This window comes from Caretta caretta, chromosome 1 (genome assembly GCF_965140235.1).
Source record: "Caretta caretta isolate rCarCar2 chromosome 1, rCarCar1.hap1, whole genome shotgun sequence".
Classification (NCBI taxonomy): domain Eukaryota; kingdom Metazoa; phylum Chordata; order Testudines; family Cheloniidae; genus Caretta; species Caretta caretta.
The window spans coordinates 339274910-339293089 of NC_134206.1; the positions used below are offsets into that span (position 1 = coordinate 339274910).

General features: G+C 47.6%; 1 protein-coding gene across 13 annotated transcripts in view; it reads left to right on the plus strand.

Moving 5' to 3' along the window:
• FRMD4A (FERM domain containing 4A) overlaps positions 1-18180 on the plus strand; it is a 557138-nt gene that overhangs the window by 512599 nt on the left and 26359 nt on the right. For all 13 annotated transcript variants that reach the window (XM_048836550.2, XM_048836553.2, XM_048836548.2 and 10 more), the window contains one exon: positions 7188-7329. In XM_048836550.2, coding sequence (XP_048692507.2) covers positions 7188-7329 — 142 coding nt within the window. The remainder of the gene's footprint in view (positions 1-7187; positions 7330-18180) is intronic.

Sequence of the window (18180 nt, forward strand, 5' to 3'; positions counted from 1 at the left end):
GAATGGCTTAAAATATTGTCAGTTTTGTGCCAGAACAAGGGAGTTTGATTTCCCCAGAGGCCTGGGGCGGGGGGGGGGTCTGAGGGCTTAGGTGGAACAAACCAGAATAGCCAAACGTGATTGCGTTCCTCTCCGTATTGTTTCGGCATATTCTCCAGTTCTCAAAGAGATACCACTGTGAAGTCAGATCCGTTTCAAATAAATCCGTTAAAAGTACTTTCAGGTTCTACATCTGCCTCTGAGTCTCGTGTCCATCCGTCCCGTTCCGTCCCCCCTGCACCATTCTGTGGTGTTATAATCACACTTCCCTAGGGGAATAGTTTTTCTCCCCCTTTTTGTGGTGTGAAGGACAAGCTGACTAACTGACCATACAACTGAAATATTTAGGTCTTTTCTACACTACACAGTTTTTGTCGACAAAACAGTGGAAGTGTACACACTGAAATGCTCCTCCTGCTGATAAAAACCGACAAGCAGTCCGGTGGCACCTTAAAGACTAACAGATTTATTTGGGCATAAGCTTTCGAGGGTTTACCCGCCTCTCTTCAGTTGGTGAGGACATCAGCCACTGCAGTAATTAATGCAGTGGCTGTAAGTTGACCTAACATGGGTCGACTTATCTTTATAGTGTAGACATAGCATTAATCTGGTTATATACAAAGTGCTGTCGAATGCACAATGGAAACAACCTCAAAAAATAGAGAGGAATGTATTTTTCCCCTCTCTCTAATCCTGTTCAGTTATAATTTTAGGTGTACCCACCCTGGAAGAGCAGCAGGGAGATAATTTTCAGACAGACGTATGATTTTGAAACAGGTGATGTCCCTTTAAATATGAACATTGCTGGTGTAACAAAGCTTAGAGGCACTGTAGGAATTGTCTAGTGGGGCCACCAGATTCTTGAACCCTCATCTGCTCTCCCCTTGTTCCTCAGGAAGTTCCAAATATTCATACCCTTTGCGCCCCACTAGACATCATGGGCAGCTGCACTTTCCTCGCCTCCCTACGCAGCTGTGAATAGGAGAAATCTGTATGTAGCCTGGAACATTAGAGCCTGTGGGGACTTTCAAAGTGCCTAGCTCTTTTTCAAAATCAGAAGCTACCAACAAACAAAAGCAGATTCCCCTCCTCTTGGTGGGAGGGTGGGTTTTGAGTGTCCGGAACTTCTCATGGCTAGCTTCTTTTGTTGCCAGCAGATTGTGTTTCAGATTGTGAGTGCGCATCTGATCTCTCTCTCACACCCACAGGCAACACCACCCACCAGCCATCATCAGTCAATCAGTCATGTTTGTGACCCTGTCAGAATGCTTTGTCGCAATAATCCCACTGTCATGCTATTGCTTTGATGTTAATACACACAAATATTTTTGTCCCTTTCTCTGAAAGGGTTGGGATTTTAGTCTGTTGTCCCCATCTTTAAGGGACATTGCCAAGACTGATGGATAAACGTCTCAGCTGGGCTCATTTAAGGGTACGTCTACACTGGAAACTTCAAAGCGCTGCCGCGGGAATGCTCCCAGGGCAGTGCTTTGAAGTGTGAGTGTGGTCAGGGGAGTGATTTTTCCCACCCCTGAGCCAGAAAATTAGAGCACTATGAAATGTAAGTAAGTTTAATAGCTCAGCAGGGCTAATCAAGCAGATCAAAGTGTTGTTCCTAGATGTGTTTGTTTTATAAAACCAGCAATGGACACTCCAAAGTGAAGCTGTGAGATACTTGATGGCTTCAGTTCTTAGGGGTTTGTGCAAATATTTTTTCAGTTCACTTGGGTTTGCACCCCTTTAAAATTTCACTCTGAGGGCTTGTCTACACCATGCAGATTTTAGCGACAAAGCTCTTTTTCAGTACTTTGTCAGCCCTTTTGCCAACAAAATACTTCTAGCCCCGCGAGCGGCGTTAGGAGGAGCGCCGCGTCCACACTGCCACTTGCATCGGCAAAACATTTTGTCTTTCGCGGGGGACCTTTTTAAAGTACCCGTGAAAGAAAAGTTTTGTCGACAACTTCGCAGTGGAGACAAGCCCTCAGTTGCACCTTTAGATTAATCCCAACTTGAAAGCAAAACATACAGGATTCCCAAAACATACAGGATTCCCTGGTTTTGCAACAAAACTTGTCATTTCACATGGTTTTGACAAAAGACAATAAACCTGCTGAAACTTGCTCAAAACTGGGCCCAGATTGGTTCTAGCAATTGAGATGAGATTAGATGCAGCACTGTATGACACAATACATTCTGACAAACGGGGCTTGAATTCTGAGTTCATAACAAAACCTGAAACCAAGCAAGTCCTGCATCTTTTCAGATGTTGCTGTGACATTTGGCACAGCTCTGCTTGCAAAGCCAATCTACTGGATTTAAAAAACAAAATAAATAATATGCATTGGTTTTGACCCGCTTGCAGCAAAACCGATCCACAGCTTTTGTTCACAATCGTATGCACAATTGAGCATTTTGCCAGACCCTGGAGACCCTGAACTCTTACTGCTACTGTTTCTATCTGCTCTGTTCTGGAATTCAAGCAGAATGTGGAAATTTACAAGACTTCCAGCTCTCTGAATGAACTCTTCATGGTGCAAAATTCTTGTCAGTTCCCCTTTTTTCTGCACAGAGCAGACAAAGTCAGCAAGGCAAAGAGCCATGTCTATGCATTGGTGACTACACCAAGTCAGTCAAACGTTTGCCATATTGGTCTCAAGAGACTTGTTTTTGTGGGACTTTCTGATAACACAGATGCTCTTGAATGCAGCAGGACTCTCCAGCTGCACGGAGCTTAAATGAGTTAAATTGTCAGAAAAGATGAGGGAGAGTCTAAATGTCCCGCTGAAACACACACAGCACAAAATCCTTCAGCACAAGTGAAAAGGCCAAACTGATCCATGGTCTCAATCCATCCCTTGTGCGACTGCAGGTTCCGTAGACCATCTGACCTCATTGGAATGGCACCACTGATCTTAAAAACTGCTTTGAAATTAATCCCAAATGAGCAAGTTTCCCTCCAAATAAATGAGACTTACCAGGTCTGTGCAATGATTCATTCAAAATTTTCAGAATTGGGGGACTGAATGGCCCAGGGGAGCGGTAATGGGATATAGTCTAGCCTTTAACTGCTGAGCTGCCTATACAAATCCAGCCCAGGCCGCATAACTAGCTGTTCAGTGGCCTCTGTGAAATGAGTTAATTGATATGAGTCCTGTTCCCTCCAACGTAAAAAAAAACCCATAAGTTAATCATCATCATTGTAAGGCAACCGAGAGGACAAGGGTAGAAGCAGTGTAGAAACTAAACCCTTCTCCTTTATAGAAGTATTCCCTCTATGTACGTTAGTGAGACTGTGGACCTGAGTCCTATCCAAAGCCTGTTAAAGTTAAGAGGAGTCTTTCCTCTGACTTCAGTGGGTTTTGGGTCAGGCTTTTACTGGGGAAGCTTGCACTGCCTGTTCTTAGTTGTACTTCTCCTTGCTTTTGTGTGAATGAGTAGCGGACTTCAGGCTCCAGGAACTTCTGGCCAGGATCTTTATCAGCACTAACTTTACACACGCACACACAAAGGAGGGCATGTTTCCAGCAATTAGCAGGGTCTGCATGCCAGTAAGGGACTGTAGTAATACCATCTAGTATTACTACCTCTGCTCAGCATTGTTCTATAAGGACGTTAGCCAATGCGCAGTGTGATAGATGGGCCCAATTTCTGCTCCGATTTACACCCTGGAGATCAGTGGGGTTGAACCACAGGGCGTCTCCCTGAAGTTGTAATACAAATACATGCAGCACATGCTGCATGAGGATAAGAAATCACTAATGTGTGAATAGCTCAAAGACTTGTCACCCCTGAAAATCAGACTAGCCAAGTAGATAGATAGTAGATGGCCAAATATCAAGCAGGTCATGCGCAGGCTCCTGGTCAGCAAGTGGGGGAGGGACAGCTCAGTGGTTTGAGCATTGGCCTGCTAAACCCAGGGTTGTGAGTTCAGTCCTTGAGGGAGCCATCTGGGGCAAAAATTGGGGATTGGTCCTGCTTTGGACTAGATGATCTCCTGAGGTCCCTTCTAACCTATGATTCTATGGATAGTCAGTTCAGGCAAAATATGAAGCAACCTGACCCACCAGCTAGAACTGAGATTGAACCTTCAAAAGTTGTGAAGGGAATGTCTTTTAAAAATATTGTTCCGTTCACGTGCCTCAGCACTTCTCAGTTTTGACCAGAAACAGCAAGGCCAAGAGGCTGAAAGACTGTTCCTCCAATGTTTCTGACCTGAGGTGATGCAGGTACTATTGGAGAGGCAGGCTGAATGGCTAGGAGGCTTGGCATGCAGCCCTTAATCTCTGTGCCTCAGGTCCCCATCTGTAAAATGGGGTTAATAACAGTTCCCTATCTCACAGGGGTGTTGTGGGGATAAATACGTTAAAAATTGTGAGGTGCTCAGATATTACAGTAATGAATGTCACATAATTATCTAAGATAAATAGAGGATGTGTGATTAGTAATACTTCTCTAGCACCTTCCATCTGAGGATCTCAAAGCACTATGTTTACATATAGTCACAAATTAAGCCTAAAACCCCCTGTGAAGTAGGGATCCATTTTATCCCCTTTATTATTCCACAGATGTGGAAACTGAGGCAGAGAGGTTAAGTGACTTGCCCAAGATCACATGGCAAATTAGTAAGAGCCAAGAATGGAGCATAGAACTCTCCTTTCCCAGTGCTAGACCATTCTGCCTTCCTTAACCTATCTAAACTATCTGAACTTTTTCAGAGCACAAAGTAAGGCTGGATATCTCCTAGAACCAGGTTTTCTTGCAAGATTTCTAGGATTCCCTGTTTTCATTCCAATGGGCATAAGCAGCCTAGTTTTTGGGTGCCTGTCCAAATCAGACTTCCAAACATTGTGAACATTTGCCACTTGAAAACATTAAGGCTATAGTACCTCTCCTAGCCTGGGGGAGGAATTACTTACCCAAGTAGTCCTACTGCATCAAATGGGACTGCTAATGTAAATGCCCACCAATGGAGAGATGGGTTCCACAACTGGGCCCAAAAATTAAACATGAAATGAAGATTTGCAGGCCACTGGCAAATCCCGGATCGTTCGGCACAGTGTGACACCAGTTCTCTGAGTTAATAGAAACTCCAGGTTAACCAAAGGTCAGCATATCCTTAGGGTTGCATTAATTGAAGCTCCACACAGCAGTGGAGGTTCAGGTTCTTATGAGCTGGGCCTGGGCACCCAGCTGTCTGAATCCAGGATTTTACAAAGTGTTCAGATGGGAAGCCTTCCCTGAGACCTCTATAAAACTGGGGGTTTTAGTTGTTAAAAGCATTTTAGGTTCAAAACTAGCCTGAAAGAAAAACCAATTTCCATAGCAGAGGCTGAATGACAGTCAGCTCTCAGATCCATGTCCAGCATGCTCAAATCACATCCAATTGGGTTCTTTTTGGTGGAGGAATTTCTGTTTGCTTAGCCTGGCTTTTTAGTTTATTTAGTGGATTTAATAACCAATGTACAGAATAGGGTTTACAATGTACAGGATACTGGGTTTACAATGGTACTGTGCCCACACTCATAAGGAGCCCTGGCGCCCAGACGATGGCCTTGCACCCCGCACCCTGCCCACGAGACCCCGCCCCTGCTCAGCCTCTTCCCCCCGAGGCCCCACTCACTCCTCTCCACCCCCTTCTTCCCCCAGCCTCCTGCTCACTCTACTCCGCCCCCTCCTTCCCATGTGAGTGGCAAGCGGGACCTTGCGGGGGGGGAAGAGCTAAGCAGGGACAGGGCCTCAGGATGGAGCGTGGGGCAGGGCCACTCTCCAGGCACCAGGGCCCACAAAAGATTAATCTGGCCTTGTATAAGCCAGTTCTTAATTAATTGAAGGGGGGGGAAGAAACTTTCCACATGGGCTGATTCTTCCATAACTGCCTAGTACAGGGTTTCTTGCACATTTCTCTAAAGCAGAGGTTCTCAAACGGGGGTCACAGACCCCTGGGGGATCCACAAGGGTACTCCAGGGAGTCCGCGAGTTATGTCCAGGGCCACCAGCCCTGCTGATCAACTCCTCCCTCTCCCACCCAGCACCTCCTGCACGCCGCGGAACAGCCGTTCTGCGGCATGCAGGAGGTGCTGGGAAGGAGGGGGAGGAGCGGGGACAGGGTGTGCTAATATCTAGGGCTTGTTTTCACAGCAGCATCGCTCATGGAATACTTCAAGTGTTGGCCCCAACCCAGCTCCTGTCCACATGCAGATATCTCTAGCTTGAGCTAAGTGGTGCTTTCAACTCGAGCTAGCTGGCCCATCCGGGATGTGGGTGGGTCGAAGTCTAGCGCTGCTGACCCTAGAGCTAGTAATGCAGTGGGGATGCAGCTACCGGCTGCAACTCAAGGTACCACAACTCACTGGCCGCTGATCCAGTGAGTCTGCTGATCCAGTCCCACTGTGCTGCTCATCAGAGCCCTGCGTGTGGCTAGCGTGCTGTTTCACAGTGTGGCCACTCTCAGTGGAAGTGGGCCTAGTGGAGGAACTCAAGCTAGCCACTGCAGTGAAGACAAGCCTGTAGTCTGCACAGCCATAGTAAAGGACTGAAGCCTTGCATTGCTTTCTGTTGTAGGGCTTTATACAGCCCTGCAGAGTGAAGTCCTCTGCTCTTAACAGATACATCATGGGCGCCACATTTTCCTACCAGGGTTCCCAGCCCTTATTATGAAGGGACCGTGTGGGGGCCTAAGTAAATCTTTGTGCTCATTCAGGCCCAGATACAAAGCTGACTGTAGCCAATGGAAAGAGTCCTGTTGACTTTAGTGGGCACTGGATGGCTTCTGCACGGAGGCTACCCAGCGAGAAGGGTGCTAATTATGTTGGCATTTTTGGTGGTTTCTTACTGTAGCTCTTAACATTCAGATTTTCTGGATGTGGTTCTCTGATTTAAGGGCAGGGAAGAGGGGAAAGGAGTCCCTGGCAAATGAGAGATATTAACGAACAAAGAAGCAATGGCAGAATTGCCCCCAGATTCTAAACACAACAAGGGCAGTAGACAACGTGGACATTCGAGTGCCAGTTTCCTTCCATTCTTGGGAAAGTGAGTTGGCTGAGTTGGCTTTTGAGGGCCTGTTTCCTGCCACGGTGAAATGATTCTTTGCTTCTGTGACTCTTAAAGCAACGCCAGAGTGTAAAACACAGCTCTGTGTCTATTCCCAGTCCAAGATTCATGCTGCGAGAAGCCTAAGTGAAATCGCTATTGATCTGACTGAAACTGGAACGCTGAAGACTTCAAAACTAGCCAACATGGGAAGCAAAGGCAAAATTATCAGCGGAAGCAGTGGCAGTCTTTTGTCATCCGGTAAGTCCTTTACCTTGTAACTGCATGGGAAATATGGGTTCCTGCCCCTCGGCTGGAGAAAAGAGGAAGATGTAGCTTTGTATTATGCAAGAGCTGCCAGGTGAGGTGAAAGATGGGCCCTTCAGAAATGAATCTGACAGTAACAAGATTCTTCCTTTCAGCTTCGGTCTCTCTCGGTATGTGATATCTGTCTCTCATCTCCTCCTCCTCCCTCACCCAAAACCCCCACACCCAACAAGAGATCCAGGCTCCAATGTGACCCCGTTCCTATCCTCACTGCTAGTTTCCTCTTTCTCCCCAGGATGTCATCTCCAGTCTTCTCAGCTCCCTGCTGCTACCTGACCTATCCCCACACCCTGCTCCTCCAAATCCCTCACGCACTCATCTCCCTGCTGCTACCCAGCCTGTCTCTCACGACCTCTGGCCTATGCAGCCATCTCCTCCCCATGACTGGGTTGGTGGCCATCAGTCGTTGTGGCTCATTTGGGAAGCACATGCTGGGGGATTGAAGAGGGCGCCTGGTAGTAGAAAGACAGAATCTCCTCTAGAGATTCTGCACTGATCTGCCTTGTCTCTTAGCTGCTGAAATTCATTCTTCATCTTCCAGCTAGTGCCCCCTGCTCATCTGGCCTCTCAGCTCCCCAACGAGCCAGTTTCCAGGTACCGTTCACCTAGAAACTGCCTAGAGCCCCAAGTTTTATAAGGTTTTTTCCTGTGGAAAATGCTTAGATGCTTCTGTCAAGATGTTCAGTGTGTTCTAAGGGGAGCTGGAAGCTGTCATTTCCAGCTCAAGTAGACATACCTGTGCTAGCTCTGATCGAGCTAGCAGGCTCAAAATAGGAGTGTAGCAGCATGAGTGGCAGGAGGGATTAGACACCCCTTAGTTTGGCTTCTTTATAGAGTGGAATCATCAGTAGTTATGGAAGAAGCCAAACAGGGATCCCTGTCAAAGGGATTCCACCACTGAGGACTGGGAGTCAGGAGCCCGAGGTCTATTCATAGGTGACTGGTGAAAATATTCTTTGCAGGCAGCAGAGTCCACCCTGCAGTCTCCCCGCAGCTCCCTGCTCCGGCCCATTGGCCCTCGCTGCTTGGCAATTCAGAGGAGCTCACCACAGTGTCATCTGAGGCATGTATCCACCGTCAGGCAAAATCCTCCACCTGTGATGCCCCATTCTGCCCCCTTCCTGGCCCTGCCACACAGACAAAGGGCCTCAAGATCTCTACCGTCCCCCGGGACTTCCCTTCTACCCTCCATCATCTCAGGGTCTGCCCCCTATCCTTGGGCTCCCCTTCTCCTCCCCATAACCACAGATCTCACCCTTTCTCTGGGACTCCCCTTCTCACCCTCCCCCCTCCCCCCACACACACACACATCACCTCATGGTCTCTCCTTCTCCCACACCAGCAACTCAAGGTCTGCCCCCTATCCTGGGACTCCCCCTCTCCTCATCCCCTCAGTATCTCCCCCTTGTCCCTGGGGACTCTGCATCCCCTCCCCATCCCTTGAGGATCTCCCCCCTCCTCAGGATTCTCCTTTTAGCACATCCCCATAGGATCTCCCCCTTCTTCCTGAGACACTCCTTTCCCCCATTCCCGTCAGGATTTCCCCCCTTCTCCTGGGACACTCCTTCCCCCCGCCCCATTCCCTTTAGGATCTCCTCCCTTCTCCTGGGACACTCCTTTCCCCCCCATTTCCCTCAGGATCTCCCCCTTCTCCTGGGACCAGAGGTGCTGAAACTAGGGGTACGGCTGCACCCCTGGCTACAAGTAGTAACAACAACCAAATACATGGTTTCCGCCTTCAGCACCCCCACTATAAAAATTGCTCCAGCGCCACTGCCTGGGATGCCTCTTTCCCCCCATCCCTTCAGGGCCTTCCCCCCAACCCCATCTCCTGGAATTCCCCTTCCCCATCCTCATCTCCTCAGTATCCCTCTCCTTTGGTCTGGGACTCTCCCCACCAGTCACCTCAGGATCCCTTCCCCATGCCTGGGACTCTCGCCCCGTCTCATCAAACCTTCCTGGGAGGCACCAGTCAGGAGCCAGCACCCCCTGGGGACTGAGGAATCTAGTTCCACCTTCCAGGAATCCAGCGAGCGGCCAGGACCCACACCCCATGACATCCTACCCTGCCTCTGGCCCCACTAGACATGGGGCTTCCCCAGCTGATCTGGGCATGCACATGGGCAGCAGGGTGGCTCAAAAATAGATTTTGGAGGGTTGAGCCCGCTCTAGTCTTAACCGCCTATGGGTCTATTCCTGGTTCCAACACTTCCTGCCTGCGAGATGGCTTCTTCCATAACTGGGTAAATCTCTTAACCACGCTGTGCCTCAACTTTACCATCTGTACAACAGTGATCACGTATCTCCTAGGATCAGTGTGAGGACTCATGGTTTGTGAAGGGCTGCAAACTCCTCGGGTGAAAAGCCACCGGAAGTGTAAAGCATTATTATCACAATGATGGGTCATTTAAGTGAAGTGTAGAAGACATCACTTAGACTCATTAAAATCCACAAGAATGGAAACGTGACATGGGAGAAGGATCTTTTCATAATTACAGAGAGAAATGTACCCTCTGAGAACCACTGGCTACAAAACCAAATCCATACTGACTCTGTACATCAACTGTGCTGCAGAACGTCCTTTGTGGCTAACTTGAAATTCCTCAAAAACAGGCAATAAGAGTTACGTTTTAAGCTGGCTGCAGTCGAGAGCAAGTTGTTTTGGAATTCTCTTCCTAGCCCGTGAACAGAGACACCTTTCTGTTTCTCCTGTCCCTCAGGACGCAGCGCACAATCCACTGTTTGTGCCAAATATCTGTTCAGGGAATTGCAGTGGTGGTGCAGTTTCTGGTGTGGTGTTGGGTTGTTGGCGTTCTTTGTGAGTTTGGCTCTCCCACTGCTGAAAGCAAATAACATCAAGAGCCTCTCCAGAGATCCCAGCCTTGCTGGCAGCATTCCCATCCTCAAAAGCTATTTGCCGCCAATGCGGCATCTGTGTTAGTACGTTGACTTTCAACCCCCTGCATACCAAGGAATTCAGAGTGCCGGATTCTGTGCTCACACCAGTCTGACTCTGTTGACTTCACTGGGTTAGCCCTGATGGTCACAGGCGGAAGTCAGGAGAAAATCCGGCTCCTAAACGTCTTTAGGTCAAATCCTGATCTCGATTACACCAGTGTAACCCAGAGCAACCCCACTGACAGCAGATCTTTGCCCGTTATTTTTTGCTCCCTGCTTAAAACCCAGCCAACCTGGATAAGTTCAGAGTGCTGGGTTTACATGTCCAGCAGGCTTGCCACATTGACGGAGAGCATGTGGAGTTAACTGACCTGGAGCTGGGCAGGTGGTTCAGATGGATCCAGCTGCAGTTGTGTCTGCACACCTAAAACCCAGGAGTATGTGAAATTGCTCTGGTTTATGCTGTGCTCCTGGTGTGACAAGGTGGAACGTCAGCTTCCAGCTGCACTGTTAGAGACCCATACTCAGAGCCAGATTTTGGGGCCCACCAAACCTATGGTCAAGGACATTTGCAGGACAGTCTCAGATTTAACAGAGGGCTCTGGAGCTTGCTACTGTCTGGTGGCTGCAGCTGTGATGTCTTAGCTAATGAAGGAGGGGACACACAAAGGGGATCTGTAGGAAGGAGGAGCACTTTAGAGGAACTTGGGTCCCTGTAGCGAAGCGACGACTCACCGGTGTGGCGCCTCCTACTGGTCATCTTGGGAATTAGCTCTTTTTCAGCTCCGGAGCACCTCCTTCTGGCTGGTGTCTCACCTGCCTTAGGTCCCATGTCCCTCATGGACCCCGGTGCCCCTTTACCTCAGGGTTCTGCCCAAGCAGTATCCCCACACTCTGGGTCTCCCCTTCCAGGGGAACCCCCAACCCTCTAAGCCCACCTTGCCTCCGTGGCTACTGCCAGTCGTCATCTAGCCCCTGCTCACTGGGGCAAACAGCAGTCTGTAATGGCCACTCATAATTGGCAAGGGGTAGGACCTGCTGCCTTTGCCTATCCCTGGGCTGCCTCTCTGCAGCCCCAGTACCTTTTGTAGGCCTTCACCAAGGCCTGCAGCCTGGGGGTTTACCAGGCGGGAGTTCCCTAGCTCCCTTTGCCCTTCCCCACCACTGCTCTGCTTCAGGTACCTTGCTCCCAGACAGCTAGCCCTTCCCACTCCAGAGCTAGAAAGGGATTCTGACAGCTCCTGGCCCCCTGCCCTCTTATCAGGGCCAGCTGGGCCCTAAGTGAGATGGCCACACCTGCGGTCAGCCACTCCCTCAGCTGCTTTTCACTCCTTTTCTCCAGGGCAGCTTTTAACCCCTGTTCTGCAGGAGTAGGGCAGCCACCCCGCTACAGTCCCCAAGAGTGATCTAGCCCAGGGTTCCTAAGAACGCAACACTTATCCCATGTGCACGCTGGGAAGCTATAACTGCCGCCTGAGGAGGAGGAGCAGGTTGGCTGCTTATGGCTGACCCATGAGAATTATTTGTATTACTGTAGCACCTAGTCATGGGCTCTGGCCCCATTGTGCTAGGTCCTGTACAAGCACAAAGCACCCCATGCTGCAGGAGCTCATTCTTCTCTGCAGGGAAGAGGAGGCAGCTTGAGGCTGCATCCAAAACCCAATGTAGTGAGTGGAAGACACCACTGACCTCAGCAGGCTCTGGATCAGACCCCTGGTTGCTTCCTTCTTGCCCACAAGAACCCTGTGACCGGAGAGCCAATTCATTAACGAGAGCTGAAGTTTGGGTTTACTCAACTTTCTGATAAACACAGAAACTTTGCTGGGTTCATCTCTCCTTAGAGTCAAACTGATCAAGCCCCTAAACGTTGCTTAATGTGAGCAGACCAGAAGTGGAGAGTGTAACGGTCATGGATGCGCCGCATTCCAGATCCTGGTGAACAGCTAGCACATTCCCCAGGCTCCCTCCAAACGTTTGCATTTCCTCCCTTTGTGCTGACGATTATTAATACATGATCATAACAATGGTGTGTTATTGTTTGTAGCAGAGGGCTACCATTTATGGATCTCGAGAGAATGAGAGTTGAGTGATTAAGAGGCCACTGTAAATTTCCAGACTATAAATACATGGAGTTATCATGAATCACCACGGGAAAATAGAAAATGTTTCCCTTTTTCACTGCTGGGCCCTCTTTCCCACTCCCTGTTTTTCTCTCCTCTTTTTCGTGGAGTTTCTTCATGTCTTCCCCTAAAGGAACAAACCAAAAACCACGGTGAGGAGCTCAGATTGAAACTGCCAAGTGTCCCCTTGTTTTGTGTAGATGACACATGAAAACCACAAATTATTATTATTTATTATAGCAACACGTAAAAGTCCCAACTGAGATGGGGCACCATTGTGCTAGGTGCCATCTAAAGACGTTGTGAGAGACGTTCCCTGCCCTGAAGAGCTGACAGTCACAATAAACAGGACAGACAAAGGATGAGTGGCAAAACAGAGGGCAAGTCAGCAGCAGAGCCAGGAATAGAACCCAGGTCTCCTGGCTCCCTAGCCAGTGCCCCATCCACTACATCATGCTACCTCTCTCCTTATGTGTCTTTGCTGCAAACTGTAATGCACCTTTAGAATCTCTCCCATGAACCTTGGCCCGTCTTTTGAGCAGAGAAAGGCCTCAACCAAAATCCTGGACCAACCAGTGAGCAGAGCCGAGTTCAGGGCTCGAACCTCTCTCTTCAGAGCGTTGTGCTGAATCAGAATACCCTAAAGTTTGGGCTAGGGTCTGACCTGGATTTGGAACCTAACGTTTAGGGCTGTTTGGATATGAAGTGTTAGTTTTGTCGATGGTAGAGATGTGAGGTCTGGTTCTGATCTCATTGTGGTTTAAAGCAGGAGTAAATGCACTGAAGTATTGAAGTCAACAGAGATACAGCCATGTAAATGAGATCAGACAAGTCCCCTGACTTTCAAATCAAGCATTTTGATTTGGGCCTATCACTGGTTTAACTCAACGGTTTGCAATTTAACACAAACCCAGCTGAGCGTGGAATGATTCTGGGGTTTCTAGTGAAGGTTTGCACTGCTCTGACCATGTCTCCCTGTCAGTGGGCTACCATGCATCTGTGTGGGCCTTATTCTGCAGTCCCCTCTGCCTGTAGAAGTCCCATTCATTTCAACAGGAGGTTGGTGAGCAGAGGAGAGCTTGTAGGATTTCTTTGTAGAGAAGAGCCATACTTTTGCTTTATCTCTGCACATGTAAGTGTTAAAATAATCCATCCCCTTCCCCCACGGCATGGCATAGACACAGTCACTTCTGCAACTGTAGGTTTCCTGTAAATATGCCTGCTTATATTTCAAAAATGTCTTAGTCCTGCAGATAGATTTTTCCTTCCCAGCATGGCAATTCACCCCTCACTTCCACTACATCCGTAGAGGTGAATTTCCTACTACTCTACACTGAGTGTTTTCGTTGGTAAACAGCAACTAGGCCAGTCTATGGAATGGCAGATGAGCAAAGTGACTAATGAAGAGCAGTCGCTCTGCAGGATATCTGTGTGCATCCTGTTCTGAATAATTCCAGATGGACACTGAAAAGCCAGGAGCGGGTCTCTGGCCATCGCTAAGGAGGATATCCTATTTGTTAGTCAGAGCTGGGAGATAGTGGCTGTTTGTGGTCACTTTCAATCATTCCCCAACATCCTGCAGCCATGAATCATACCGTGGTGTGGCGTGAGGAGTGTACTGTGCAATGTCAGTCCCAGCTCCACGTGGACTTGGATGAAATGCCTGCTTTAGGCCAGGAGACTAGAGATGGCAGCCAGGCCACAGGATACAGCATGAATCATTGCCGTGTTTACATTGTGTTTTGCTTGTGAAAAGCAAGAAAAAAATGCATCAAAGAGCCATCCAGAATCACACATCTGGACCACAGGTGATGTCACTGGCCCATGAAAATGTGGCTTTTTACTCTGGATTTTCTTCCCTCTCTGCTCCAGCCCTATCGCTGACAGTCACTAAACCAGTCTCACTCCTCTTGCTCTCTGTGATCCTCTCCTTCCTTCTCTCTTTCCCCTCAATGTCCCTCTCACTTCCTTTGTCTTTCCTTTCAGCTTATCCCTTCCTGCCTTCCCTCCTGTCCCCACTCCTCGCCTAGAAGATATTTAATGCAGAGAATGAATAAATAAAAATAAACGAACCCCCTAGCCGTCCTCAGAAAAATCATAGAAATAACATGACATTTATAAACCATCACTTTGGTTTATATTAAACTCCTTTCTTCCCCCACCTTTGACTGTGATGTCTGTCCTGACTGTAAGTTCCTCAGGCCAGGGATAGTCTCTGGCTCAGTGAGGCACTGATCGTGGTTGGGCCCTCTAGAAGCTACTGGAATACAAATAATAATAATAATTAATAATATATTGAAAGCAGTAAACATACCTATTCAAACTACCAAAACGTACCCTGTCTTAGAGGCAGCAGGGTCTACGCTCGAGGCACATGCACAGGGCTGGGAACTAGGAGCTCCCGAATTCTGATGACAAATCATCCTCTGACTCATTGTGTTGCGTTGATCAGATTCCAAGGCCAGAAGGGACCATTGTGATAATCTAGTCTGACCTCCTGTACCACACAGACCAGAGAACTTCCCCAAAATAATACCCAGAGTAGATCTTTTAGAAGAAATTCCGCTTGATATAAAAATTGCCAGTAATGGAGACTCCACCACGACCCTTGGTCAATTCACTTGGGGTCTGACAGTCCCAGCTCTCACAATGGTTTTATACTTGTGTGACGCCATTGGAGTTACTCCTGATTTGCCCCAGCCTAAGCAAGAACTGAATCAGGCCATTAATCGCTACAGGAAACGTTCAGCAGTGATGTAAGCGGTTGTGTAATTTACACATTGGGTGTAAATTGTTCAGAAAGGACCAAACTCTCCTCCCAGCTTCACAGCTGTAATTCCCGTTGATGTCCGTGAGACAAGAAGTAATCAGGTCACTGAGAGCAGAAATTTGACCCAAAGTTGGATGTAAGAGACATAACATGAACCAATCTGGCATTCCTTGTGTGTCTAAATGGCATGACTTATACCTGTCACCATATAATTGGGAGAAGAGGCATGTAGGATTCAATAGGAATTAAACCATAGGTCTGTATATAAATGGAGGTCCCATTCTGCAAAGGATTTAATCATATCAATGGAGCTATTCCCATGCTGAATATTAGATGATTACATCTCTTGCAGAATCAGGGCCTTAACAGGATTCTAAAGGAATTACTGTAGAAACCTTATAGAATTTGGTGAGTCCTAACCTTCAAAAGGTCTTTTGAACCATTCTGTATAATTTTCCAATAAATTCCATAGGACGGTCCAAAAACCATACAGAAAATGTATGGTTTTCTATTGAATTTCAATATGACTGTTCCATAAAGGTATAGCTCCTCGTGGCAGGTAAGATCAATAGAAAGCAGCTTCTCATGGTTTGTATGGTGGAAATCAGTGATCTTTTCTCGGCTAATAGTGCTGTTTGGAAGGCCTTGATGGGCCTGAATTCAATGGCATTAAGTAAGGCTGATGTATTTATTTTGTGTAGCATGTAGTTGGTTGGTTTGGTTTAGTGTTTGTTTGTTTTATGGTCTCTTGCTTTGTTCTGATTTTTGGTTCTTCATTTGCGTTTGGTCTGACATTTGGGGCTGTGGTCACAGGTCTGCTAGTGTCAGTAATTTTCTCAGTATATACAGAGCTTCTCATGGGCACTCGAGGCGCACAAAAATACAGAGCTGAGTTCTCTCCCTGGCAGCCATCTCACGCTAGTGTGACTCAATTGGCTTTGATGGAGTTTGCTCTTGGTTTACACCAGTGCAAGTGAGGTGAGAATCAGGCCCACAAAATCCTAGGAAATGCAAAAATAATCCAAACGTTCATTAAGAAAAAAGGGGGGTTTATGAAAGAGAACTCAAACAGAAAGCCCAGCTCATCCTATCTCTTCAGAAAAGGGCTGTGGTAACAGATAGATCTTGCAAAATGCCTCCATGGTTAACAGACGGACTCTGTCAGACCAAGCAAAGTCTAGCATTGAGGGCCCTGAACTGAGAAGTTCCTGTCCTCAGTCATACGAGTCTTGTCTACACTGCACAACTTTATCATTTGAAGATCCAGTTGGAGTAGATTAGTCTAATAACCCACTACATTCTGAACTGGTTTAATGCCAATGTGAATGTGCACAAGCTGAAATAATTCCGCTAGTCCTCCCCCTACTTATCCAACAGTGTATTGGTGGCCTTTTGAAATCTCCCAGAATCCATTGCTTCTAGGAACTGTACCAGGAACTGTGAGATGGGTACCCAGAAAGCATTGCAACTGAAAGGCCTTGAACAAGGCTAGTATGGCTCTTAAACTGACACAGCACAGCTGACACAGCTAGATGCAATGCACTGTGCTTAAATCAGTTCAGCACAACCAGTTCAACTACACAAACTGTTTAATTCTCTAGTGTAGACATGCCCATAATTAGAGGTGTCAAGTCAAGCATCCAACTGCCGGGTGTGGTGCATATAATTTATGTGTTTTTAAATGTTGCAACAGAAGCATCCGTCTAGATGCTGTGGTGATAGGTGGTTTTATATATATATAAAATTTAAAAATAAATTACATTCGGGTGGGGAGAAGAGAGGAAGGAGAAAGGAAAACAGAGAAAGGAAAAAGCGCTCCAGCCAGTTACTCTAAAAGAAAAAGAAAGGAGCGAAACATCTGCAGGAATCATGAGCAGCTTGTTGTTGGAGGTCAGCAATTCATCAGCAGTTGCGTAGAAGAGTTCAGCAGTTCACCCGCTGCCAGTGAGTGCTCACTGCCGTTATTATTAGGGAGGTGCAAGAGAGGATTTACCCGGCCAGCTTGAATGCAAAATGGAAATTCCTTTAGGAAAATCCCATTGCACTCTTGCAGTGCTGAGCATTCCCTGGCTTGAACTTGTGTTACTCTGGGCCTTACTTGTGGTTAAGGCTATAAAAAGACCCGAATGAAATCCATTTGATGCTCTTAATTTTATGTCTGGATAAATGTGCTCCGCGTTCCCATAGAGTTGTCTTGATTTTTGCTGGTGACGCATTGTAAAATAGCACCCGTCCTGTCCTAGAGTCCAGCCGATCTCTAGAGAACTCCAGTCTGGTTTTGCACTTCCAACACATCCCAGTAAACACTGTAGACACACGCATGTTGCACAGGAGAGGGTCATTGTGCAGAACAAGCGCAAGTTGTTTTGTGGTGTGCAGGTCACAGAAAGTAGCGCTGGAGAAACTCCATTAGCTCTAGTCCATCCCCTTTGGGCTGGTGTGAGGTGTTTCCCTCCAGTATATTTCGTAGTCCCTTTTCCCACTTTCCGTGTCTGAGAGGAGAGTAGGAGCAAAGAAACTCAAAGCAAAATGTAGCTGAAAACACGAGTTTCATCAGGTTTTGATGCAAAGCCATAAATTTGCCCCTAGGGTCACTCCAAAGGTTTGCAGAACCTCAGCAAAGCTTTCGACAAACTCGGACTGAGAATACTGACTGCACGCTTCAGCGTCAGTCCTGAAAGTGCACCTGTAGGTCCTTATACTCACAGGCGTGCTAAGCTTCATCCTGATGTTCACAGGCATGCAAGCTGAGGCTTGGTTAAGGCCTCTTGGAAAATCTGACTAAGGTAGACAATAAGAGCCTGATTCTGCACTCCATTGCTTTGCAGAGGCCGAGGCAGCATCAGGAAACTGGTGAAGGAGAATGGCAGATAAGTCCCATAGTGTATACAGGACTAGATTGGAAAGTGGGGCTCAACTTGAGACACCTTAAAGGGCCAGGATTTTCAGAGGCTGGATGCTCAGCACTTTCTGAAAAGCAAGCCCCCTTTAAGATGC